This window comes from Berghia stephanieae, chromosome 7 (genome assembly GCF_034508935.2).
Source record: "Berghia stephanieae isolate SIO BIC M18660-M18661 chromosome 7, UCSD_Bste_1.3, whole genome shotgun sequence".
NCBI lineage: Eukaryota > Metazoa > Mollusca > Gastropoda > Nudibranchia > Aeolidiidae > Berghia > Berghia stephanieae.
In genome coordinates, this window is record NC_088366.1 from 22,641,651 (window position 1) to 22,668,752 (window position 27,102).

General features: G+C 34.3%; 1 protein-coding gene across 4 annotated transcripts in view; it reads left to right on the forward strand.

Moving 5' to 3' along the window:
• The window catches only part of LOC144976893 (dynein axonemal heavy chain 5-like), an 87,601-nt gene that overhangs the window by 19,556 nt on the left and 40,943 nt on the right, over positions 1–27,102 (forward strand). For all 4 annotated transcript variants that reach the window (XM_078921453.1, XM_078921452.1, XM_078921451.1 and 1 more), the window contains 29 exons: positions 678–844; positions 1,456–1,663; positions 2,735–2,898; positions 3,808–3,984; positions 4,600–4,713; positions 5,247–5,354; positions 6,166–6,318; positions 6,912–7,068; positions 7,981–8,117; positions 9,339–9,484; positions 10,290–10,413; positions 11,365–11,502; positions 11,998–12,204; positions 12,448–12,611; positions 12,811–12,964; positions 13,436–13,607; positions 14,314–14,589; positions 15,147–15,347; positions 18,259–18,494; positions 18,876–19,077; positions 19,433–19,668; positions 20,104–20,322; positions 20,816–20,947; positions 21,505–21,674; positions 23,029–23,269; positions 23,787–23,986; positions 24,506–24,659; positions 25,688–25,851; positions 26,658–26,865. In XM_078921453.1, coding sequence (XP_078777579.1) covers positions 678–844; positions 1,456–1,663; positions 2,735–2,898; positions 3,808–3,984; positions 4,600–4,713; positions 5,247–5,354; positions 6,166–6,318; positions 6,912–7,068; positions 7,981–8,117; positions 9,339–9,484; positions 10,290–10,413; positions 11,365–11,502; positions 11,998–12,204; positions 12,448–12,611; positions 12,811–12,964; positions 13,436–13,607; positions 14,314–14,589; positions 15,147–15,347; positions 18,259–18,494; positions 18,876–19,077; positions 19,433–19,668; positions 20,104–20,322; positions 20,816–20,947; positions 21,505–21,674; positions 23,029–23,269; positions 23,787–23,986; positions 24,506–24,659; positions 25,688–25,851; positions 26,658–26,865 — 5,129 coding nt within the window. The remainder of the gene's footprint in view (positions 1–677; positions 845–1,455; positions 1,664–2,734; positions 2,899–3,807; positions 3,985–4,599; positions 4,714–5,246; positions 5,355–6,165; positions 6,319–6,911; positions 7,069–7,980; positions 8,118–9,338; positions 9,485–10,289; positions 10,414–11,364; positions 11,503–11,997; positions 12,205–12,447; positions 12,612–12,810; positions 12,965–13,435; positions 13,608–14,313; positions 14,590–15,146; positions 15,348–18,258; positions 18,495–18,875; positions 19,078–19,432; positions 19,669–20,103; positions 20,323–20,815; positions 20,948–21,504; positions 21,675–23,028; positions 23,270–23,786; positions 23,987–24,505; positions 24,660–25,687; positions 25,852–26,657; positions 26,866–27,102) is intronic.

A 27,102-nucleotide genomic window follows, 5' to 3' on the forward strand; every position in this document is an offset into this window, starting at 1 on the left:
CTTGATTTGCGTTTACTATTATAGTCTGATATTTCTATTGATGTTACTGCACTTTGTATAAAGATGTCTGTTTGAAATTGGTCAGATAGGGAAAGACTACGGTTTGAAAGAAGTATAATTCAGTCTCGCCATTAGTGACTTAAACAGTGGCCCCATACATTTTTGCATGCGTCCTCCCAGCTCCCAGTCACAAGTCAAAATATATCTCGCAATTTTAATTTTAATTCTATCACATCTTGTCAGGAACATCGTTTGGCCATTTGGATTGTTTAAACTATCTGCTACACGAAATGTTTGAAGCTGCTAATGCTATTTATTTATTTTTTAAAGAAAAGTTCATTAAAAAAAAAAAAGATGAATAGGTTATGACAGACTTTTGGTTAAAAGAATAAAAATACTTATTTTACCGAATTTTCATTTAGCAGATGCCATGTTGTGTTGGGTAGATATCTGTTTTGGTATTTTGGACCCTTTTAATGTCATTATGAGCGTGATAGCGAATATTGAGTCGTCAAAGAAACAAAAGTCTCTCTCCTAAATGAAGACATTTATTTTAAATCAAAATATAGAAGTTGAATTTAAAATTAAATTTTAAGCATCAGTATTGATACAACTGGTTACATATGTAATTTCAATAAAGTTTTACTTATTTCTGTTTCCTCTTGTTAACCCTCCAGCTGCCGATTCCATTCGACTGGGCCCTCCGCAGACCAAGGTAGTGAAGACAACCAAGCCTAAACTCTTCATCGCCAATGGGAGTGAGACGCCCCTGCGTGGCGTCTGCCTGGTCTTCACACGTATGCCATCCAGTGAGCCCAGCGTCACTGAGGCTAATATGACAAAGGTAATCCAGCTCTTTCATATTTTTAAAGCCTGATAAATAAAACATAGCATCAACAACAACAAAAAAGAATATATCAATTTAAAAAATCCAACAAATAAGAAAATAAACTCAGATATCAGACTAAGCATCAACTATGGGACAATATTATTTAAATGGAATCGGAAAAAGAAAACACCAAAAAAAAAAAGCAACAGAACAAAAAACAACAACAAAGAACACGATAAATAATAGTAATTAAACTAATCAAAACAACAATGTTAAGTACAGTAGTAAATTAGGAAGAAATATTACACAGACTCTCTCTCTCTCTCTCTCTCTCTCTCTCTCTCTCTCTCTCTCTCTCAAAAATAAATAAACAAATAAATAAAAAATTAAAAGCCTGGATTAGTTTAGAAGGCATCATCACTAATTAAATATTTTTTAAAACATTGATCATATTTAAATCATTTTTATGACGTCGACGGTGATGATGATTATGATGGTGATGATGATAGTGACGATAAGATAATTATCATAATGGATATTTAATGTGATGCATACACATTTATATGCGCAGTCAAGATTTCTAAACTAGATTACAGTAATATTCACTCCTTGCTCAAACATTTCAGGAAATCAACTTCACCATGTTGGATTGTAATGGTCACGGTGCCAATGGGAGGGGTCTTCTTCACGCCGTGGAGAGTGTGCTGTCTGGGGTTTTCATCCCAGCTCTCAAGAAGCTGGACAAAGGCTGGAACCAGCTGTACAGTCAAGAGGGGGATGGTGTTCGAACTGACTTCCTTAACTCCCTTGACTCCTTTGTGTCCGTCCTGGTTGGTAAGTGAAAACGATCGACAGAAATTGACATATTGTCTTTCTAATAATGATAAAACAAGAATGAAAGAAAAATGTGGAGGATTTCTTTTTACAACTTGGATTTCTAAAGGGTAAACTATCATGGCATAGTTAATTTTATTGGACAAGGACTCCAACTAAACCAAACAAAAAAAATTAAAAACTAAAAAAAAAAAAAGAAAAAAAAAAAGAGAAACAGAACAAAAAAAATACAACAGCTTGTGTAATTAGTATTGAAATGACTATCACACCAACGAGGAACGTTTGTCCTATCATAAATCATAGCCACATAATACCTATTACCTTGTTCAAGGTTTACTGTTCAACCCAAAAGGGATCATTTATCTGTAATTGGATTTTAGGAGACGTCTTAAGAGACGTTTGTAGGCGTCTATCGAGGGTGCTTTTGATACTTCAATTTTTTTTTTGCAAACCAATGCAGAAACTGCCAAGACAATTATAAATCAGCATAATAACTGATAATGTAGATGTTTAAAAAAGTATGACTAAGTGTTGTGGTTGACCATTTATTTGAGTCATTTGCAAATGTTTTGTATACGTGTTTGATATCTATCAAAAAATGGAATTTTTAATAGAACATTACAAAGTTGAGAATCAAAATGTTACGACAAATTTGATGTTCAAAAATTTATAATTTAGATCATAATTCAAAATACACATATATCAAAAAATCTCCCTATGGCGATATACAACATTATCTCTGTGATTGTGGAAATTTTAAGACAATTTAATTGAATAGATTCTGAGAAACGTTTGATACAGTATCCCATACCCTTAGAAAAATGGTATTCAGAAAATAGCAAAATAGCTCTCCGTTTTTCACACTTTTATTACTACTTGTACCCTTTTCGACTGTATTATTCGTACCTTTATAGTCTATTTTGAGAAGTTAGACTTCAATAATATTATTTCTAAGATAATAAAATATCGTTTTCCACCAAAATCTCAAAATCAATTTTTTGAAGAATTTTCCTAATAATTAGACCCAAACCACCCCTTAAGGTTAATATTGTGTACAATTTGATCTCACAGGTGCACAAGAGAGCCTGCAGGAAAAAGTAACTCTGAAGCCATGTGAAGGGTACGAGCTACGTAAGGTGAACACCATTGCTGACTACCAGGCTGTGGCCAATAGCACCGAGTCCTTGGAAAAGATTGAAGAATGCATGAAAGTCTGGATCAAACAGATTGAGCAAGTAAGAGATCAGAAATAAATATCACTTTAATATTGTTGTAACCCTTGTTGTACAAAATATACAATTGATCAGAAAATAATATAACAACAAAAGTTACAATCATCATATTTTTTTAATGCCTAGACTTAAACGTTTCGATGAGATAGAGATTTTCGTATTTTATCCATAAGACCTTAAAACTAACTAATTTTTTTGAGCTCACGACTTCTTCGGATTATTTAACTTCAATATTTTATGAAAAAAAAATCTTATCAAATCCATTTAGAGTTGAAGAAAAGTCTAAATAGTTTTTAAAAAAATTAAATTGACATTTTACACCTTATTTGAAGATTTAATTAGATCCAAGTATAACAGACAAAATCCCTTCCCCTAAAATAAATGCAAAGACAAATTGAGAAAAAGCTGTATTAATCATTAGTTGACTAAAGGCAACATGGAAATGAAAGCATGTTAATCTATTTATTATTTTTTGGTCTAGACATAGTGGTGCTTTTATGTACGTGAGTGACTTCAGTAAACCATTTAATTCAGAAAAAAAATAATAACCCCTCCCCAAAAAGGTGTTATGTAATTATCTTATATTTAAATAATGATCGTTTTTTAAATAATCATATTCAACCATGAAGATCGAGGAGATCGACATTACAATAACAACAAAAACAGTAATCACAACAACAATATCAACAACTTTAAAAACAGCAAAGATAACAACAAGAGCAAAAATTCTACTCTGTCCAAGCAACAGATATAAGTAAAAAAAAAAACCAACATCAACTACAACCACAACAACAATGACAACAGTGACAGCAATGATAATAGCAATAATAAGAACAACGACGACAACAACATAAAATTCCAAACTAACAAATTAATTCAAATTCTTTTTTTTTTTTTTCCTTCCCACACCAGGTTTTGGCTGAGAGTGAGCAAATGAGACGCGAGGCAGACGACATTGGCCCCAGGGCAGAACTGGAGCACTGGAAAAAGAGGATGTCCAAATTCAACTACCTGGTGGACCAAATCAAAGGCCATGATGTCAAAGCAGTACTGGGAATACTGCATGCTGCTAAATCCAAGATGATCAAGGTAAATTTGTCTCATAGCATTAATCTTGTAGTATGCGGAATGCAGTAGATAAATGAAATTAATATGTGGATTTTGACCAATCAGAACAGACACAGGATTTTGTGACAAACCCTCAAGCCCACTGGTACAAACAAAGCTGTTTTTTTTTTTTTACAAACAATAAAATCTATCGTGTCAACGTGGTGTCTCGGTGAAGTAGATGAAGAAAATGAAATAAAGATAATCAGAAATAAGAAATTAAACTTTTTTAAAGCTTAATAAACTATACGCCCACTCCCCAATGAAGACAAGCGTGGAATTCAGTTTAAAATGCCAAATAAACTCTACATAATGATGTTGTGGAATGATTGACTGCAATCAGTTGAAATTACCCTGACCAAACAAACAAACAAAAAAAAAACAACAAAATAAATAAATAAATAAATAAATAAATAAATAAATAAAGCAAGGTAGTAAAAGCTCATGGTTTTAGTATTGGTCGTTGTTTGTTTGATTTTTGTATTTAAAAAAAAAAATCCCTTGAAAAAGAATAAAATTGAAGTTCACTGCAGAAACATTTTGCTGTAGTAGTCAGAGGTAGAGAGCTACCATAATATATTATCATTATTTCATCAGGTTTGGCAAGAGCTTGATCGTCGTATCACCGATACAGCCAATGAGGCCAAGGATAACGTTAGGTTTCTGTACACATTGGAGAAGTTGTGTGATCCTCTGTACAATAGCGATCCTGTAAGTATAGGAATGGATGGTCGTCATCCTCTCCCTCTTCTCACCTCCTTTTCTTCCTCCTACTCCTCCTCCTCCTCCCCTCCTCCTCCTCCTCCTTCTCCTCATCATCATCATCATCATCATCATCATCATCAGCAGCAGCAGCAACAGCAGCAGCAGCAGCAGCATCTTTATCATTGTTTAACATTTGTTGGAATTATAATTTTTTTTTCTCAATTTAATTTAAATTCTCACCCATTGAATGTCATACTCCATTGAATAAAGTATAGTTTCAAATAAAATGACTATGGCAATGGAGTTTATTTTGTTTTATAGTTTAGAATGGACAATAACACAATCGCTCTCTACATTTGGGATAGGACACTAGTCTATCATAATGTACATTCTTCCATAATATGATTAATATCTGGTACACTTTTATTGCTCATTAGACAATTGGCTTGCAAAAAAAATATTCGAACATTCTTTTATTTGTCCTGCCATTGCATTTTCCCCTGTGATTATCACATATTTAATTTTATGATTTCCGATAGGTTGGCATGTTGGAGGGTATCCCAGCCCTCATCAATGCTATACGGATGGTCCACAGCATCTCACGATACTACAACACCTCAGAAAGGATGACCTCACTCTTTGTCAAGGTACCTGATTTGCTTAGGAATGATCAATTCTAGGCCCCATATAATGAATTAGAATAAAAGTTAAAATGAATAGATGGATAAAACTTCCTTTAATGATCTACATGGGGGACATTGTCTTAGTGTGTTTTTAGAGAAGTTTGAGAGGACATTATCTTGGTGTGTTTTAAGGAGTTTGAAATACCCCAGCCATCATTTACAGTGCAACGCTGCATAGATGATTTTTCCACCACAGTACACCATTTGTGTGTTGAATCCATATCTCCAGGGTATAAATCAAAGAACATACCTTTATCTTATTTCCCTTATAATATTGTAATCAACTTTATTCTACCTAGACTTTATTCACAATGTAATTTTTACTCTGGCTCGTGGAATAATGTTCATATGGTGAAATAGAGTCATTGTTATTAAATAAAGAAAAAATTCCCACAGAGAGTCTTTAACTCTCTTCTTACCGATCATTTTCAGTATTTTCCCAAAATGACTGGATTACCCAGCATACAAATTGATTTTTAAAACTCAAACAAGTTCTGTACAAAACAACTTTATGTTCTTGTTAATTAAACAAAGATCATTCTTCAAAGTTTGTAATGTACAAAATATCTGAATAAGAAAACTGTATATTGTGTCGTAACAAATGTGACGATTTTGCTCCAGGTGGTAAGGAGAGGGTTACGATGTTAAAGGATTAAAAAAGAAAAGAAGAAAAAAAAGAAATCAAGCCATTCACAACCTTTAAAACAAATTGTCATTGATATTGATACTTTTTTATGTAATTTATGACATTTGCTATGTTTCAATTCCCACTTAGATCACAAATCAGATGATCACTGCCTGCAAGTCTTACATAACGGACAATCGCATCGAGACCGTTTGGTCCCAACCCATGCCTATGGTCAGGAAGAAGCTGGAGGCTTGTATCACTTTGAATGACGAGTATCAGAGACATTTCCATAAGACCAAGGTTAGTTTGAAATACAAAGGAATCTGTATAATGTTTCAGCTGCACTTTCAGGAGGAGAAAAAAAAAGAAGAAAAATGAGAAGAAGAAGAAGAAGAAGAAGAAGAAGAAGAAGAAGAAGAAGAAGAAGAAGTAGGAGGAGGAGATGGATGAAGAGGAGAGGAAGAGAAGGGAGGGAGGAGGAGGAGATGGAGGACATCAAGAATAAGAATTGAATAACTTTAACAACAGCGCCATTACCATCATAAACAACAATACTGTCGTCAATAGCAAATACATCATTATCATCAATTACAACAGCAAGAACTGAAACATAAGGTGGAATAGTGTTTACTGCAATATAAGAACATCAATATATATGATATAATAACTTAAGCTATGGCAGAAGCTCCTGCAGAAATTGATAATAATGAGCAAAGAAAAACATTTAAATTACAACTGTTATATTTTTTTAAGACCATGATATTTGATACGTCCAAAATGTTTCTAAATCAGATCTAATAATTTGTTTACCTTTAAACTTCTCTAATGTTTTTTTTTTTTAGAAGTTACATAGAACTAAATTTTTATTTTTCATGCCTATAAATTTTTCACAGGCAAAGCTTGAAAACAGTCCTCAAGAGCGTCCGTTTGATTTTTCTGAGATGTACATTTTTGGCAAATTTGACACGTTCACACGTAGACTCAAGAAGATTCTAGACATGTTCGACACTATTGATATGTACTCACATCTGGCAGAGAGCAAAATTGAAGGTGAGATAACTCTAGAGATAAAATTTTATTACCTGATTAAACTTCTCCTCTACTCTTCTGATATAGGCCACGCTGTGCACAAGGAGTATTTTTGAACAATTAACAAAGATATCAATGAATTTTTTAATCGATTGAATAAAAAAAAAAGCACAATCTATGGATTTGCAACATCATCAACAACGTTGCCGAAATTTGTGACTACAACATCAATAGCAACAACAACAACAACAATAGCAATGACTCAACAACAGCAAGACGTTTAAAACAAAACAATAACTACAAATGTCGCTATTTATATTTCAATGTAAAAATCAGATCTTGCTAATTACAAAATATCTTCATTTTAAGAAGTAGGATAAACCAGATGGAGAAAAATGAAATTTGTAAAGTGTAAAATAGGAAGATCATATCATTTTGTAATTATTTCGAGTTAAAGAAACTGCATTTATTTTCTTCAATTAAAATTCAGCTTTAATTTTATAACAAAGACTTAAACTTCACTTTTCTGCATCTGGTTTATAGAGATGTATTACTAGATAGAGACAGTCAGTCACAGAAGTGCTCAGTTTATTGAGTTATCTGAATTGTTAAATTACTAAAAACATAGCTCGAAGAGACAAAATACAAAGAAAGAGAAAAGCCATAAATTGTTGATAAGCTTGGACAACAGAAGCCTAGTTCTGTTTTTGTTTTTTTTTTTAAATGAATGACTGTAACGGTTTGTTCTCTTGCTCAGACTTAAAAATCCAAACATTTGTATATGATACAGTTCTAGACAAGAAAAAAAAGAGAAAAGAAATCTTGCTGCAGACAAAAATATAGTAAAACATTGACATCCAGATTGGATTGCAATTGATAAAGCTTGTTTCCTTTTTCAAAAATTAAATAAATGATTTTTGTTCTATGAACCAGGCATGGAACTGATGTCCAACAAGTTCACTGTCATTGTGACCTCCATACGCAAGAAACCCTACGACTTCCTGGACCAGAGGAAGATGGAATTTGACCAGGATTATGACGATTTCAAGAGAATGATTGGGGAACTGCATGTACGTGTTTGGCAGTCCATAGATGGATGTTTTTTGTATATATGTTTATCATCCTCCCCCCCACCACCAAACTCTCTCTCCCTCCCCCCCTCTCTCTCTCTCTCCCTCTCTCTCTCTCTCTCTCTTCTCTCTCTCCTCTCTCTCTCTCTCTCTCTTCTCTCTCTCTCTCTCTCTCTCTCTCTCTCTCTCTCTCTCTCTCTCTCTCTCTCTCTATCTCATCTCATCATCTACTCCTACTCACTCTTCTCTCTCTCACTCCTCTTCTCTCTCTTCATCTCTCTCTCTCTCGCTCATCCTACTCTCTCTCTCCCCTCCCCCCTCTCTCTCTCTCTCCTCTCTCTCTCTCTCTCTCTCTCTCATCTATCTCTCTCTCGTCTCTCTCCTCTCTTCTCTTCTCTCTCTCTCTCTCTCTCTCTCCTCCTCCTCTCTTCTCCTCTCCCCTCCTCTCTCTCTCTCTCTTCTCTCCTCTCTCTCTCTCTCTCTCTCTCTCTCCCTCTCTGTCTTTCTCTCTCTCTTCTCTTTTTTTCCTTTCTCTCCCCTAAGTTTACCAGGGATAAATAACTGCTAACAGAAAGAGATTAGATTATTAAAAGGATTGTCGCTCCTTCCCTAGGATGACCCACGTCTCAATAGGTACCGACATTGTTGCAAAAAGGACTCTGTCATGTAATGTCAAAAGATAGATAGTATAGATAAGATGCTTTTGCATTGTTTTTTTTTTTGTTTTTTCTTTTTAATTGTATGAACGATCTGAACTTTTACTTTGGCAGTATACTTGAGTTTTCAATAGGTTGAATTACTTCTTATTTGTTCGGCTTTTTTCTTTATTAATTTTTCTTTATTGTTTGTACTCCTGTGTTTTTACACTGTTCTCCTGCAAGAGGAGTAGGATTGAAAGACCTCTCTGAAATGTTTTCTTCTTCTTAATTAATAATTAATAATAATTAATAATATAAAATAAATAATAATAATAATAATAATAATAATAATAATAATAATAATATATAATAAAATAATAATAAAAAATAAGGAAAAAAAAATTGCATAAAAAGGAAATTTTTTGTACAGACGTGTTATAATTTACACAATAAGATAAAATACATTGGAAATAGGATGTATATATAAAAAAGGCGCAGCTCCATAACCAGAGCCGCGCTTTATAATAATAGGAATAATTTCAACACTGTAAAATAGTTCAATGCTCCCATCCATTTCATCTAGACTGCCATTTCGTCATTTATGGACCAGCGGTTTGAGAAGATCAACAGCACACAACGTGCCTTGGTGTTACTGAGAAAATTCGAGAAGCTCCAGTTAACTAACTTGGGCATAATGGAGAAATACCAACGTATCCTGCAGCACTACAGGTTGGTCATCTTACTTTGTGTGTAATACGATAATTTTATACTCGTCTGTGCTACTGCTTCTCTCATCCACCCTTAATCAGGAGTGGGGTCATTCTTGTTGGTACTTCTTATATCTTCTGATATACATTTTCCTTTTTTCATTTTCCTTTCCGTTATTATCTGGACTTGATATTATTGAGTTTTGCTCTAGCCCTGGCCCTGTCATTTATTTATTTATTTATTTATTTATTTATTTATTTATTTATTTATTTATTATTTATTATAATAATATTATTTATTATTTATTATTTATTTATTATATTTATTTATTAATTATTTATTCATAATAAATAATGCTAATAATATATATATATATATAGTATTTATATCGAGCATTATCATGAGAAGGCCATGCTCTATGCTCTTATTTATGTTCCAACTTTTGATATCAACCATATGTGACCAAATGCCTCAATACAGTATTATGTTGGAGTGATTTAATTGCTGAAAGTTGCATTTATCGTAAAGATATAAAACTTGGGGTCATTTGTTTCTGCTTTATTGATAACGTAGTTACTTAAAGTTAGAATAAAACTATATAAAATATCACTTTTTTTGACATTATAATTTTGATGTCACTTTTTGACATTTAACTCATCCAGACATAGTATTGTTTTGAAACGAAAGGTCACGTTTGATTTGTGAATAAATTTGGTCTCCATAGTAGAGACATAGAAATAGTTAGTGTATTGTATCTCTGGTCTGATTTTTTGACTATGTTTATATCGTTATTTTATATCCTGTAATTTTTATTTCGTTTTCACAGTCGTGACATTGAGATGGTATCCAGACTTTACCAAAAGCAAAAGAGTGACCCTCCACTAGACAGGGATCAACCTCCGATTGCAGGAAAGATTTCGTGGGCTCGGCAACTCTTCCGAAGAATTCAGGTTAGTGATAAGATATAAAGCAATATGTGAAAAGGGTGAGGTGGAGAGAGGGGAAAAAAAGAGGAGATGGGAGAGAAAGCCGGAGGAGAAAGAAGAGAAGAAGAAGAAGAAGAAGAAAAAGAAGAAGAAGAAGAAGAAGAAGAAGAAGAAGAAGAAGAAGAAGAAGAAGAAGAAGAAGAAGAAGAAGAAGAAGAAGAAGAAGAAGAAGAAGAAGAAGAAGAAGAAGAAGAACAACAAGAAGAAGAAGAAGAAGAACAAGAACAAGAACAAGAAGAAGAAGAACAAGAAGAAGAAGAAGAAGATGAAGAATATAAAGAAGAGTAAAATAACGTTGATGATGATGATGATGATGATGATGATGATGATGATGATGATGATGATGATGATGATGATGGTGATGAGGAGGAGGAGGAGAAAGGGTAGAGGAGAGGAAGGCATCACAAATATGAAATGATGATGTTTAATAACAGCTTAATTTGTAACAATAATTTTATCAACAACAACAATACCAACAAAGACAGGAACATCAATAGATACAAAAGCAAGGACAATAATATTGAGAGCAATTATTGATATGTAAACCGAGACATCAAGAATAGATAGTTCGAAGATGACGTCACTCATGCCTTTGTTATTGTTTTTGCCATCCGCGTTTGTGAGTTGTTCTCACTAAACTGTATTAACCTGACTATAAACATTCATGGTTACACAGAGTTTGTGTGTTGGTCCGTTATACTTCCGGATGGCAATGTTGTGAACTCCTTGGCCAAGCGCATTCTATCTATACCAATATGATTATATAATAAAATAACGTTGGCAGCAGTTGCTTCAGAAGATAATAATGGCAACCAAGAGAAATGATTAAATGTACAACTAAACCTGTTCTACAACAAGCACCTGGTTCATATATATTACTCGTTTGATTATTAAAATCCTTTTCTGTCTCTTTAGGAGCCCATGGAAGTTTTCCAGCGTCAGGGCAGCATCCTGCAGGGGTCAGATGCCAAGAAGATCATCAAGAACTACAACAAGCTAGCAAAAGTCCTTTTGGAGTTTGAAATGCTTTACCATCGTGGATGGCTACGTCAGGTAACTAATATACTTTCACACAATGTTAGAGAACCTATTTTCCATTCTTACGAGAAACATTTATTTTATATTCTGATCGATGAAGATGATCCCCCACATCGAAAAAGTCTCAAACCTGGGACTTTTTATGAAAGAAAAATTATAATAATCTGTATATTAAGAAGCTATGATAATGTGACTGTAAACCAAAGAAGTGTTAAAGGATATTTTGCAGGACATGGAAAAATTCTAACAAGTTTTGAAATTGTTAAAGAATTTACCAGAAAAATGCTCATTCTTAATTTTGATCTTTTTAAGTGCAAACTTTGCCATTTTTCATTAAGAGGCGTTAACAGTGGTGTGACTCTGGCTTCATTGAAATCTAAATCTCATTGCAGTTGCTGCTCTCGTGGTGAAAATGATAAGATGCGATGTAACGTTACAGTAAACCCAACTTGTAACAGATTAAGTATGTTTTTTAATACTTATTCCATTTTTTGAAAACTTCTCTCGCAGATGGAAGCTGCCAAATCTGGTCTCCAAGCATCACTGCTGGTAAAACACCCAGAGACCAAGGAACTGTATGTGAACTTTGACTTCCAAATCTTCACCATGATCAAGGAAACAAACCACATGTCTTTGCTTGGCCTTGAAATTCCACCCATCGCCAAAACAATGAGGGCCAAGGAGATTGAGTACAAGAACAACTTCTCTGCTCTCACCGTAAGTTCACATGTTGTCCCATTTGTGTATTTGTTCTATGGTCTTTGCCACTACCTAATGACGTGAAAGTGTTTTATGTCTAGCTATATATACAGATCAGGGGATAAGGAGAGCTTGAAGATGTGGATCAGAGAGATAATGAATATTTGAATCAGAGAAGGAAAAATAAGAATCTGAAAGATAATAGATACAACAGGGGTTATTTTTTTTGGCAACTAATCTTTAATTTTCAAATTTTGACAGATGATGCTTGAAGAGAACCGTCGAGTACGAGCCAAAATTCCAACTGCCTTTGAAGCTCTTATGGGTCTCCACCTGGCCAAGGTCGATGACTCCCTAGATGCAGGGCTTCACGTTCTCTCTTGGACTTCCACCAAAATTCCTGACTTCATCAGGAGTGTCTACAGGTAAAAACTTTGACTTTTAACCTTTATCATGCCGATACAGAGAGATGGAGGAGAAGGACAAAAGGGGAAGGGGACTAGGAAGATGAGGACAGGTGAGGAGAGGAGGAAATTGAGAAAGTATATAAATAGTTAGAGGGTTTTATTTTCAATCACTGTAAATTTTAAAAATACTATTTTGTCCCCTTCATTTTCTCTGTAGCACCCTGTCTGAGCTTGAACTGCTGGTAGATCGTGCTCATGACGTCACTGAGTTCCGTATCGACGCCATTTTGAGTGAGATGGCTGTGACCACTCTGTGCCAATTGCCTGAAGATGAGCCTTGGACTGTAGATGATTTCTTGGACAACACGCAGGTATGAAAATGATATTTCAAATTGACAATATTAACAACAATATTATTAATTATTATTATTATTATTATTTATTATTATTATTATTATTATTATTATTATTATTATTATTATTATTATTATTATTATTATTATTATTATTATTAAATTATTTATTAATTATATATATGATGATAATAAAAATTGATATTATAAAATGGTGATGATGGTAATGAACATGATGATGATGATTATGATGATGAAGATGATGATAACCTTTTATCCAAGACAGCAGTAAAAGCAATACGGGTTTACATTCCTACTTCCTTTGAAGCTCTTATGGGTGTCCACCTGGCCAAGGTAAATGACTCCCTAAACAGTTATATGTTGTCATGATGGAGTAAGATCTATCTCCATCTGTTAAATGTTAAAATCAATGGTACTTTGTAATATTGTTTTGTTTTTTTTTCTTCATTTCCTTCCATCCAACTCCAGAAACTGTGTGCCAAGGGAGCGAACATCCTGCAGACCAAGAGTCAGACAGTAGAAGAGGCAGCCAATGAACTCATCAATATGCTGTGTGACGTGGAGACAAAAGATGAAAGAGACAAGGACTACGACGAGGAGGAAGAGGATGCTGGTTTTGAGGAGGAGGAAGTCGCTGAAGGTTGGTTTATGTTGTTGGGTTTTTTTTTAATCTTCTGAATTGAGCTCCTTGATACTCTCTTGTGGATTAGGGGGTCACTTTTGCTGTCTCTTCTATCTTCTTATATCTTCTTTCCCTTTTAGATTTCTATCCACACACTTGAAATTCAATTCATTTCAATTCAAAAATGTCTTTTATTGTCGGAAATTGTATGCATATTATTCAGAGTTCATAGGTTTAATATGAAATAAGAAATTAATAAGAATAAATAGATCAATATTAGATCTTTATGATTTTTCTCCGATATTTAAATTATTATACATAGATCTAGAAAATATAGAAATACATCAACACTAGCAAACAAGCTCTCCATAAGATTCACTCATGCACTCTCACGCTTTTTATTCCCTTTTTAAATGTCGGAATGATTCAGACCCCATTAAATGAATTCAGAATTAGAATGAAAAAAAAATCGAAATGAATTTTTTTTTTTTTTTTTTTTTTTTGCAATTTAAGAATCTGTATTTATTCTCCACCATTATGAATAGAAAGCAACAATAAGTTTCATATTTGTGACTGTGAATTCAATTTTCAGTACCTAGTTAATTCTGACATAAAACAGCTTAGAGACTACTAGTCACAAATGGGGTTTGTTTTTTTTTGCATGAAAATATTCCAATTTTCTGTGCAACATAATTTTTTTAAAAATCATTATTTACTCACTCAGAAGAGGATAAAGAACCGGTGAGCTCCAGAGAAGATGGTGGGGAAGATTCTCAAGCAATGTCAAGGACAGGCAGCCGAAAGTCTCGCCCAGTCTCGTCCAAGGCTCATGCTGTGGCCAAAAAGAAGAAGGAGATGCGGGAGAACATTGAGGAATCGGCCATGGAGTTGCTGACTCATTTCAACAACAGGAATTTGGACGCTCTGCTCAAAGCTACACGCAACACCCTTGAAGCTCTACGCAAGAGGATCACCTCTAGCTCCATGGCTCATTATATTGGTATGTAGACATTAAGACTTGAAATGCAATTTTTTTCAATGCAGAGTTTGCTAGCTTTACTGTCTGGCTTTATTTATTTATTTTTTTTTCTTATTCGTTTTTTAATTTCTCTCGAATATTTATCATTTTAAAAACATTTTACTTTTCTTCATATTATTTATCTTTAACTAGTTTACAGTGTTTAGGAAAGTCAAATTTACTTGACTAAGGTATTGCAGCCATTCATTTTATCAACAAGCTGCACTTCACGCTCATAGCCCCACTTGACTCAGATGTGAATTAGTACCTAGCTACGTATAGGCATTGGTAGATAGTTATCCTGAAAAGTATGCATAAACTTGTTCACTTTGACTTGCTAGGGCTAAATGAAGCATACAAATTGCAATGAACTTGGTTGAAATATTATGCAAATATACAAATATTTTTTTAGTTTATTAAAGATAAGACAAATAGTGTGTGTAGAGCTAATTTTATTTCCCATGTAATTATTTTATAATAAGATAAAAGAAAAAACTTTAGTAGTAAATTTAAAATGCACATTTTTCTTAATCTAACAGGAGACTCGTTGTATGGTGACCAAAAGAAAGACAGTCGCCCATTCTTCCGTACCAATGCCACATTGGCTATTCCTCAAATCGTGATGCACCCAGCTCTTGACGAGGTACAACAGGCTTTGAACAAAGCTGTCCAGCACGTCATCAGTGTGTCCAGTGCTGTGGCCCAGTGGAGCAAAGAGAGGAAGAAAGTGGTCAAACCAGGTAATTGTCTCTATTTATCAACACGAAATCGGCACCCTGAGGTACCTCGTGCTGAATGATAAAAAATAAAATAAGAAATGTATTTAGAGAAAAAAATGAGACAACGTGAAAAATTGTGCATAAAATGATGGCTTCATTTAACTCAGTCATCAATGGGAACCTACTACTTTGCTGCCATGCAATTCTAACTTTTTAAATCATTTTTATTGGAAAATATTTATTCCAAATAATCCATGATTCAAAATGACCTAATTTGTCACGTTCTAACAACAGATAATTGTTAGATGCCTAAGATTTAAGAATTGGTGACAAGTTTGAGGTCGTCTCAATCTGTCAATATTACAAAAGTTTTTTTCAAACCCAAAATTTTTAAAATATGAGTTATGTGGTTGATAAGAATGAATAAGTAAACAATTAGCTCATAACGCAGCACCTAATTATCAAACACTGTTTCACAGCTATTGCTAACCAATAATCCATTCACAGATCATTGGAAGGCTTAACGTGTAAACATGCCATTTAACACACCATTTAAACCTGTTACATACTCGCATATTCTTGTCAATTTTATATATTGGACATAGAAAGCATGCAAATATTTCATCATGTCCTTTGGAAAATGAAAGCAAAAGAATGTGATTTCTTGAAGCCGTTTTTTAGTAGTAACCAATCCCTGTTATACCTCATATGTATATTTCGTGATATTTCAATGTAGAAAATGTATTTTTTATATTTCTACATAAGTCTCTCCTGGATGGTAAAACAAACTGTTTCACATTGTGTGAAGCTTTTCACAGTTTTTATTTAAAGTAATATTTTTTTTAGAAATATTGAAACAAGATTCAATTTCATTTCTTATTATAACTTGCCACTGGCCATCAATAATTGGTTTATAGTTTGTTTGTTTGTTTTTGTTTTCTTTTTGTGTTTTTTTTTTCCTTTAAAAAAAATGAAAATTTGAAGAACTGTTGACGAAAACATGTTTTCAAAACCCCTGTTTTAATTTTGCATGGTCAACTCTTTCACACTCCATAGCAACGATCAAATTTGTAGTTTTACTGTTTTCTCTAATCCATCTTGAATGTTCACTCAAGGCTCATGCATCACAAGTCTTTTTTTATTTTTGTTTTGTTTCGTCTTTGAATCACATTATATGTCGATTGTTTTTGTCTGCTTTTTGGTCTTGATTAGATTCTATTACTATTATCATTATTCTGCAATTTCATTTGAAATTTGCGAGTAGTGATACAAATAGATATGTATAGATTTTTTTCCACGGTACCACTTTCTCCTGTAAAGTCTTTGATATAAAAAAAGCAGTGAATATTGTTGCTTCTGTTTATTTCTTTTTTTTTTCCTTTTCCTTTTTCTTTTTAACCCTCTCTTTACCGGCCTTTTCCAGAATTTTCCCTCATACACCCAACACAAAAATATATTTTTCTAACTCAAACAGGAAAACAACAATTACATTCTAAGCATAATATTATTAAGCAAATTGAGCCCTATTTAAAGGTTTTATAGCGATTAAAAAAAAAAATTTGTGATGTAAAATTGAAATAAGAATGAGAAATTATTGGTTTTATCGTAACGGTTGGTAAGGAAAGGGTTAAATGCGAGTTGCACGAATATGAAATGCAGAGATATTATTGATATCCACCTCTACCTCATCCAATTCTGCATTGGGACCAAATAGATAATCATATGACTTCCTCATTTTGAGATGAGAGAGAGAGGGAGAGAGAGAGAGAGAGAGAGAGAGAGAGAGAGAGAGAGAGAGAGAGAGAGAGAGAGAGAGAGAATGAGAATGAAAGCAAATAAAAGTATGAACACAAAGTTAAATGTCGCTAAATGGTCACAAGTCCATCCAAGCATATTTTATTACATTATGGTTTAATCTTGCTTCTTATCATTCTATGTGTGATGTTTTCATAAAAGACAATATTTTGAAATGCATTTTATATTAATGAGAAAAGAGGGGGGGGGGTGTTTAATTAATTTTAAAAATAAATTTTGTGGCTGTTTGCTCTTAGATAAGATGGAACTCAATTTAATAAATAGATAAGATTAGCTCTAGACCCCATATTATTTATTGTTGAAATAAATTTAATATCTGGATTTTGAAGCTTTTCTTATTGACAAATGCTTCATTTCATTACATAATACAATATTTTAGTGTCATCATCATCATTATCATCATCCTCTACCGTGCTTCATTGTTCGTTTCTATTCACAGCCATTCTCTTACACTGTCCATCATCTTTTGTCGCTGCTGGCTAGGTGCTTTTTTCTCTCTTCTAGCATCGAGATGTTGTTCTTCGTTCCTTTTCAATATCCAGAAGCTGGATCCATTCCCTTATTTTTAAGACTTTTCCCTTCACTTTTCCAGATACACTTAGTAGGTTTTGATACTGGGTCTATTTAAATTTTAAAAAATATAAACTTCGTAGTGTAAACCGATCGTCTCAGCCAAAGTTATTAGTACTCTTAATGAACTTTTTAAAAAACTATAATATTTATTTTTGGATATTAAAAGTCTCTTTTGTATTGAAAAAATAGTTCAATAACTTGATACCAACAACTTTTTTCCCCATAGAGGCACAATATTTGGAAAGAACGAATAACGTTGACTGTCAAAATTAGGGGAAAGAATATTGAAAGTTTTGATAATGTCTGCTAGGCTTGTGGGTTTTATTATTTACTTCATCGTTATGGGTTCATTGGCAGACTTGATCTTTCATTATGAGTTGATACGTTGGTCCTAGCTCAAATTTCATGGTATTATAAACGTCCAAAACTTTTCATGTTTACATCTGTATACCACAGATACATGGCCTGTCATTTGTAACATGTTTTTGTCACAATTTTATTCTGGAAATTTGATAGAAATGCTTTTATATAACTCTATCACCAGCCCCATTGGAGCAAGGTTTAACAAATGTAGGAGAGGGTGGGGAGCGTAGAGGAAGTGTTGTCAGTCAGGCTCCATCAGAAACCTCACATCTGGATAGCAAGAAGGAAGGAGCAGAATCTGTGAAGAGTTATGTTGTACAAAACCAGCCAAAGAATTACTTCAAGTCAGTGTCAGAGAATAAAGAAATCGCCAAACTGGCTTCACTGCTGTCGACAAGTATCAACTCCAATAAGAAGGTACAATTAAGCGATGAGTCTTAGAGTTTTACTTGATTTACTATATGATAAAATCAACAACACATTGTGCGATACACACCCGCTTCCCCTCTCTCTCTCTCTCTCTCTCTCTCTCTCTCTCTCTCTCTCTCTCTCTCTCTCTCTCTCTCTCTCTCTCCTCTCTCTCTTCTCTCTCTCTCTCTCTCTCTCTCTCTCCTCTCTCTCTCCCTCTCTCTCTCCCTCTCTCCCTCTCTCCCTCTCTCTCGCTCTCCCTCTCTCCCTCTCTCTCTCTCTCTCTCTATCTCTCTCTCTCTGCCCCCCCCCTCTTCTTTCCCTTTCCAAATCTGAACCAAACCAGCATTGATTGACCGTGTATCTACTGCATCTCTTTGTCTTCCACAGGAGGTGACCACAGCCTTGGACCAATTCTCCAACTATCACAAGATCTGGGAGAGAAATATGGAGGAAGCCATGGAAGAGTTCATGAAGGACGACCCAAAACTGACCGAGTTTGAGGCTGCCGTAAAAAATTACGAGGATTTGGAGGTTGAGATCAATAGTCTTCCAGAGTACTACGATGTTGGACCCATTGCTCTCTATACTGGTAAGGACACAACTTTTTTTTAATCTCTTTTTTTTTTCGTTGGTTTTTATCTTTGTTTTTGTTTTTTGTAGACATTCTGGTTTTACAAAATATTTTGAATCAAATTTCTAGATATAACTTTGTTCACGTCATTTTTAGACATTAAAATGTCTATTTTTTAATCATTTAAAATGTATGAGAAGGTTTTGACGTGTCATCATCATCATCATCATCATCATCATCATCATCATCATCATCATCATCATCATCATCATCATCATCATCATCATCACCACCACCTCATGATCATAATCATCTTCAGTTTGCTTCTTACTAAAATGATGCTAAATACATTTGAAATTTTAAACTCCAACAGAGCATCTCAAGATTGGTTTGACCAATGAAACCAAAGCATGGAGAATGGCTTATGGCAAAGCTTGCAACAACAAATATCGTACCGAAATGGATGAGATCTTCAACTTCATCGAGGACTTGCAGAAGAGACTTACTCGTCCAATCAAAGATCTGGATGACATCAGGTTTGCAATGGCTGGTCTAAAAGATATCAGGGAGAGCGAGATCAGAATTGACATGTGCATTAGTCCCATTGAGGTAAAAATCACTGTTGTTTATACTCTTGTTGTTTAGGTTTTTGTCCATTTGAAATCTGTTGAAAAAATGGTATGCATGGCAAGAATGTTGAATTGTCTTGCTATTCTGTACCGTTGGTTGATACTAAATTGTAAAGGATCAATAAAGAACATCTTATATTATCTTGTATCTTAATTTATTTCTGTTTTCTTTCTGTTTTCTCTATATCTTGAATATACCAGGGCACAAGATCAATTTTGTGTTTAATTTCCGATCATAAATCAGATATTACTTCATTGTGAAACAGAATCGAAGAATATATTGGATTTATTGAGAAACAATTCTCATAATTTTCTTGTAGAAAAGTGGACTTAACTTGTTTTTCTCCATATTCTAAAGATGCAAGCTCTTATTCTATATGTTTTTAATATTTCAAGTTTTTCTTTCCCTTTCAAGGAATCATATGCTATGCTGAATAAGCACGATCTAAAACCAGAGAAAGAGGAAGCAGAAAAATGCGACACCCTGCGCTACTCATGGGAGAAACTTCAGTCTCAATCCATTGAAGTCCAGGATCATCTGCTGAAGATCCAGCCCAACTTCAAGGAAGACCTTATTCAAAATGTCGAGATCTTCAACACAGACTGTGCAGATTTCTACTCCAGTTATGATGATGTAAGCAGATTTTGTTATAGTTTCTATCAAAGTGATTGATTTGATAGAGGTCTGTGTTTATGTGTGCATTTTATGTTATATTAAATGATGCATTCCAAAGTTCATAAGAACAAGTCTGGAGAAATCTTTTAGAATGTGCAGATTTATTTGTAATGTTATTTTCATATTTTTATTTTTTGTTAGTTCAAAAACTTTGCTTATGTGATAGTAGAACAGGTCAAATGTCTGTAAACTATCTCATTAAAATACCTGTAGTAATGTTTTTAAAAAATAGAGGATAAAAGTAAGAAGCTAGCAATGTGAAGTGTTTTGTATATATCATTATTTGATGGCTGTACTTTTGCAGTTTAGATGTGTTGTGTATGTTTGGAAATAATGCATGGCCTAGGGTAGATTAGCACTAAATTATTATATAATTGTCAAGATGAACAGAAGGTGTTTATTAACTGGCTCCATAGATGCTAACAGTGAGTTGTAATTTTAATCCCTACAGAAAGGCCCAATGGTACCAGGTGTGGCTCCTCGAGAGGCCTCGGATAGACTCATCATCTACCAGAATACCTTCGACACACTATACCGGAAGTTCATCACTTACACAGGAGGAGAAGAACTCTTTGGTCTTCAGGTAAGGATGATAGCTAACAGTGATCACTTAAAAATTGCAATTTTAATCCAGCTGTCCTACCCTAAGACCTTATTCTTATATTGCGCAGCAAAAAACAAAAAACAAAAACAAAACAAACAAACAAAAAAAAAAATAGAGTGATTCGGGGTTAAAATTATGATAATAAAGTAACTTGGTTTTTATGTCCCAATCAGGATTCTGATTTTTATGTTAATGCCTATGTTAAAGAGCATGTCAGTGAGTGTTTTTTATTTTTTTTTTGTAGTAGTAGCAGGGAGGAAGAGGGGTCTATTGGAGTATGTATGTTTGTTTATGTGTGTGAGTTTGTGAGTATGTTGTTGTTGTTTTTTTCTCCCAAGACCAAAGTTTTAGAAAACTTTACATCAGCATTGTGTCGGCATTGAAAGCCATACATGGGTTTAATGGATCTTTTACACTGACTCAAATTTGTGAAGACTAAATGGTACTACTTTGAATATATGCTTTTTTATTGGTTGGAAAGACAGAACGGTACAGATCTAACATTTCTATTTTGTGGATTTGTTTTTTGTCTTAAGGTATCTGAGTATCCGAAGCTTCTCCAGATCAGGAAGGAGCTGAACTTGTTACAAAAACTGTATGGCCTTTACAACAGCGTCATCGACACAGTCCATGGGTATTACGATATTTTGTGGCAGGATGTCAACATTGAGAAAATCAACAACGAACTTCAAGACTTCCAGAATAAGTAAGGACTTCATTATCTCAATAAGGCTTTTAGATTAAGATCTTATTGTGGCCCTGGTGGCTCAGCTCTGTGGTACAGTGGAATCTGCTTAAAGTCAACACTCTTAAAGCCAACTTATTCTTAAAGTTAAGGTCTCTTGGTGGTCCCAGATTTTCTGTTCTTTATCTAAGTGTGTTTTATAGATAATAGATAAAGTCTACATATCTTTGTGGTCCCGCAGCGTTGGCTTTATCAGGATTTTAACAAGTTGAGCAAAGTTAGTGAGCGGGTGGTTGGATGGGAGCATCACCCTTGAATCATATACCTATGATGTTCGCATGGGTGTACGATCCGATAGTGATGTCGTTTCTTCTTCTCTTTACTAGCCTATCCTGCTTCTTTGGTTTGTGATTGTATTTTTGACAGGGATATTTTTTTTTTCTGTAAATCTTCTGCCTGTTTGTTCTTGGTTATTTATAATTTAGGTTATGATATCTTTAGGTTATGATTTTGATTGACATTTGTACTATTTTTGTTAGATTGCTTGTTTTTTTGTTTCAGCGGTCTCTCATATAACCTCAATTGTGTTGGAAGAGACGTAAAGCAACAAACAACAAAGTTAGTGACCAGGTTGATAACATTGACTGCAAGAACATTAACCCCAGCATGGTGTCTTTGAGTCAGACATTTGAACACACCATCTTACTCGACTGAGATGTGAATGAGTACCTAGCTTTTGGCAGTGACATACATCCTAAGAGTGCTAGTGCAAAACAGTTAATTTTTAAAGGTGACTTTTACATTATGAAATGAAAATTTGGTTCCATATGGCGTGTTGGGGGAAATAAGGCATTGAACATGGTGGATCCATGGGAATGTTCTATATTAATGTTCAAATTGTAAAAAAAAAATCATTTAAAGATGAGATTGAATCTTTTTCAATCCATAGTTGCTCCCATCATTAATCGTATTATGTTTGTATAACAACATAACCATTTTCAGCACAAGACCAGATACTATTTGATTTGATGTCTGGTTAGAGTAAAATTGGGAAACCCTGCATGGTTGAAATGACAGAGCTACTCTTTTATATAATGTTGTTATCGTAAAAAAAATTTTGAACGATTTTTAAAAATCTTTTTCTTTCCTTGGTCTAGCAAAATCTATCTAGATTTGGCAGTAGCTTGTCGACTTAGATTGTATCCTCACAAAATTTCTTAATCATCATAATCATCGTCGTCCTCATCATCATCATCGTCATCATCATCATCATCATCATCATCATCATCATCATCATCATCATCATCATCACCAACACCATTACTATCATCAATGCACGTTTCCTAACATACGGTATCTAATTAAACTCAACTAGGTGCCGCAAACTTCCAAGGGCATTGAAAGACTGGCAAGCTTTTGGTGATTTGAAAAAGACGATTGACGACTTCAATGAAATGGTGCCGCTCCTGGAGCTGATGTCAAACAAGGCTATGAAGGGAAGACATTGGCAGAGAATGAGTGATACCACTGGGCATCTGTTTGACATTGAGGGAGAAAACTTTACATTGAGAAACATTCTGGAAGCTCCCTTGCTCAAATATAAAGAGGAGATTGAGGTGTGTGTTATATCTGATATACATTATTCAAGCTTACCCCCCCCCCTCCACTCCCACCCTATTTCTCTCTCTCTCTCTCTCTCTCTCTCTCTCTCTCTCTCTCTCTCTCTCTCTCTCTCTCTCTCTCTCTCTCTCTCTCTCTCTCTCTCTCTCTCTCTCTCTCTCTCTCTCTCTCTCTCTCTCTCTCTCTCTCTCTCTCTCTCTCTCTACCTTCTGCCTAATTGTGATATTTAAAAAAAAATAGTGTGACAACATACAAATCCAAGCAGCAAAATGCTCGACTCTTGTCTGAAAAAGAATTTTGAGTGGCAGAAATCAAAGCTTTATATATTTTAGATAGTTCACTGGTGACTTAACTTAGGTTATGGATGCAGATGACAGTTATCGAGCCTCTTCTGTCTTTACTTTTTAAAAAATAAATTATTTATTTATTTATTAAAAATTGTATTTTATTTGATTACAACCCTTACCGATCTTATTGTTTCTAGTATAACTGCATTTTCTGTCAATTTTTTAGGACATTTGCATCAGTGCCGTGAAAGAGAAAGACATTGAAGCCAAACTGAAGCAAGTTGTTGCAGACTGGGGCACACAAGATTTCAACTTTGGTGCTTTCAAGACAAGAGGAGAACTCTTGCTTCGTGGTGATACTACTGGTGAAATTATCTCCCTTATGGAAGATTCTCTCATGGTTCTCAGCTCTCTCCTAAGCAACAGGTCAGTTAGTCCAATTGTATTATCAATCTTTTTGAATGGTTTATAAGCTTTCTGGTGTCTTTCTCTCTCTCATTCTCTCTCTTTCTCACTTTCTTTTGCAAATACAGACTCACTTGGTGCAAATATGACCTTTAAGTAACACACGAGCTATTAAATTTGTAACAAGATGCTTTGCTCGAGCTGACAGATTTGAACGATACTGTCAGAAAAATAATTAGTACTTTTTTTTTTCTATAATGGACATATATACAATAACATTCTCTCTCTCCTCTCTCTCTCTCTCTCTCTCTCTCTCTCTCTCCTCTCTCTCCTCTCTCTCTCTCCTCTCTCTCTCTCTCTCTCTCTCTCTCCCCTTCGATTGAGTCAGTCGTTTATTTGAGATAATTGGTAACATTTATTTAATGTTGTGATTTCAAGACCGTACCACTACACCACAAAGAAATTCTGCTTCTACAGCTTGACCTATCTCAACTCTCTCTCTCTCTCTCTCTCTTTACTTTTCTTCCCCATCCTTGCCAGGTACAATGCTCCTTTCAAGAAGAACATCCAGACTTGGGTACAAAACTTGACCAACTCATCTGAGATCATTGAGAACTGGATGACCGTCCAGAACCTCTGGGTTTACTTAGAGGCCGTCTTCGTTGGTGGTGATATTGCCAAACAGCTGCCCAAGGTAGGGAATCCTATGATGACGTCAATACCGGAAATATTAACTCTATAATTGTGGAAGAAATATCAAAGAGATTGAACCCCCAAAAAATGATTGTTATAAAAAAAAGCAGCTGATGTAATGAACAAAATATATGACATAGAAATGTTCTGGTGCATACTAATGTATCTCAGCTAATGAAAAATATAGTATATAGTAAGGCAATGTCTGTGTTTGATATTTAATCAATTTTATGATATAGACGTCTATATTTTTGAATATTTATTTTATGTATTATTGAAATAAGTTGAATTAACAGTAAATGTAAATAAATTCATTATTTTTTAACCAACGGAAAGAGATGGGTTGAAACCAGAATGTTTCTTAATTACTTTCATTTATTATAAGTTAAGTTTTGTTTTATTTTATTCAAATAGTGTACAGTTTTCCCATATTGTGTTTGTTATTTGCTCATCATGTCTTAAAACTACAACACTGGATGTCAAAGGAGTTTATATTAAATTTAAGACTTCTCTCTCTCCACTAACAACAAACATTTTAGAATTAATTCTCACTTATCCAGTCACCTCTCGTGCTAAACGTCACTTGACTGTATTACACGACAAGTAACAATGTGAAATTGAATGTAATCTTCAATTTAATATACGAAAACAGATAAAATGGACGTTTCAGGTTTCCCCTTTATCAACAAAATAGGATGAATGAAACACTACGGACGAATGAGATAATGTGGTACTAGCATGGTACAATGCCACTACTACATTATCTCAACGGCCAGGTACTCATTTTACACCTGAGTACAGTGAGAGAATGTGAGTTAAGAGCCTTTTTCAAGAACTCAACTATGCACTGAGCGAGGCTCGAACCCAGGACCTTCCGATCGGAAAGCGAGTGTCATACCACTAGACCACATAGCCGCACAAAAGTTTTTTTTCGGAAAGCTATTCTTTATCTTTTTTTTCTCACAAAATTACCATATCTACCCTATGATAATGATGATAATTACTGTGGTTATAATGTGTGTCTTTCAGGAAGCCAAACGATTCTCTAACATTGACAAGTCATGGGTGAAAATCATGACGAGAGCTCACGAGACACCAAACGTGGTCCAGTGTTGTGTGGGAGACGAGACACTGATGCAGTTGTTGCCTCATCTTCTGGAACAGCTAGAGTTGTGTCAGAAATCTCTAACTGGGTAAGGATTTTTGTTAACTGAACAGCTGAATAAATAAAAATGAAGATAATGATGTGAATAAATAGGTAAATGAATAAGCAACTAAAATGAATAATTAATTATACATGCATTTTAGTAATAAATAAGTCAATTTATAATTAAATATACGTTTTAAAATAAATAAATAATTAATTAAAAAATGAATAGATAAATAAAAACTAAATAAAATAATAAATAAGTAAGTAAATTATTAAACTGATAGAAAAACAAGTAAGTAAATAAATTTGTAAGTCAATAGATAGCTATGGAATAATTGTGCAATATCTTTTTAAAGATTCGTGTACCTGTCTTCAATAAAGTTGGTAATCGCAGAAGTGGGTATGCTGGTTTGAAGAATATAATAGGCTTTTTTTTTCCTTAAGTTAAGAAGTATTACCAATCTTTATGACAAATTGTCAAAATCATTCCATATTCCATTGTGCTGCTATGTGGTTTTGTGGTCTGACACTCGCTTTTGGATGGGAAGGTCCTGGGTTTGAGCCTCGCTCAGTGCATAGTTAACTCCTTGGAAAAGACTCTTTACTCACATTCTCTCACCGTGCTCAGGTGTAAAATGAGTAATGGCCGTTAACAGTGTTGTCTCTGTAGGAATGAAATATAATATCACGTTTGTTACATGCTGCTGTTGGTCAGGGACCCCTTTTAAAGCGCTTTGAGCATGTTTAATGGATATTGCACTCTATAAATGCTCTAGTTTTTATGGGGTTTCTTTTCTATCTATTTAAACACTGTTCAACCCCAACCTCTAAATCTCGTGCTCCTTACAGGTACCTTGAGAAGAAGAGATTGAGTTTCCCTCGTTTCTTCTTTGTATCGGATCCTGCCCTGTTGGAAATCCTGGGTCAAGCCAGTGACTCTCACACCATCCAGGCCCATCTCCTCAGTGTTTTTGACAACACCAAGAATGTGCGATTCCACGAGAAGAACTACGATCAGATCTTGGCCATCATTTCATCAGAAGGAGAAACCATTGAGGTAATAGAGGAAAAAAAGTTTTTACTAATTTATTTAAGTTATTCATTAGGTTGTAGCTGTATGTACATATATGCAGATTAGACATCCGAACCCACTCATGGGCCTAGTTTAATATTGTTGTAATGGACAATATTTTGCATCATATTTTGAGATTTCCATTACATCAATGAGCCCATAATGAATCGGGTTATCAGACCTGCAAATCAATGTGGTATGCCTAAGATATTCTATACTCTG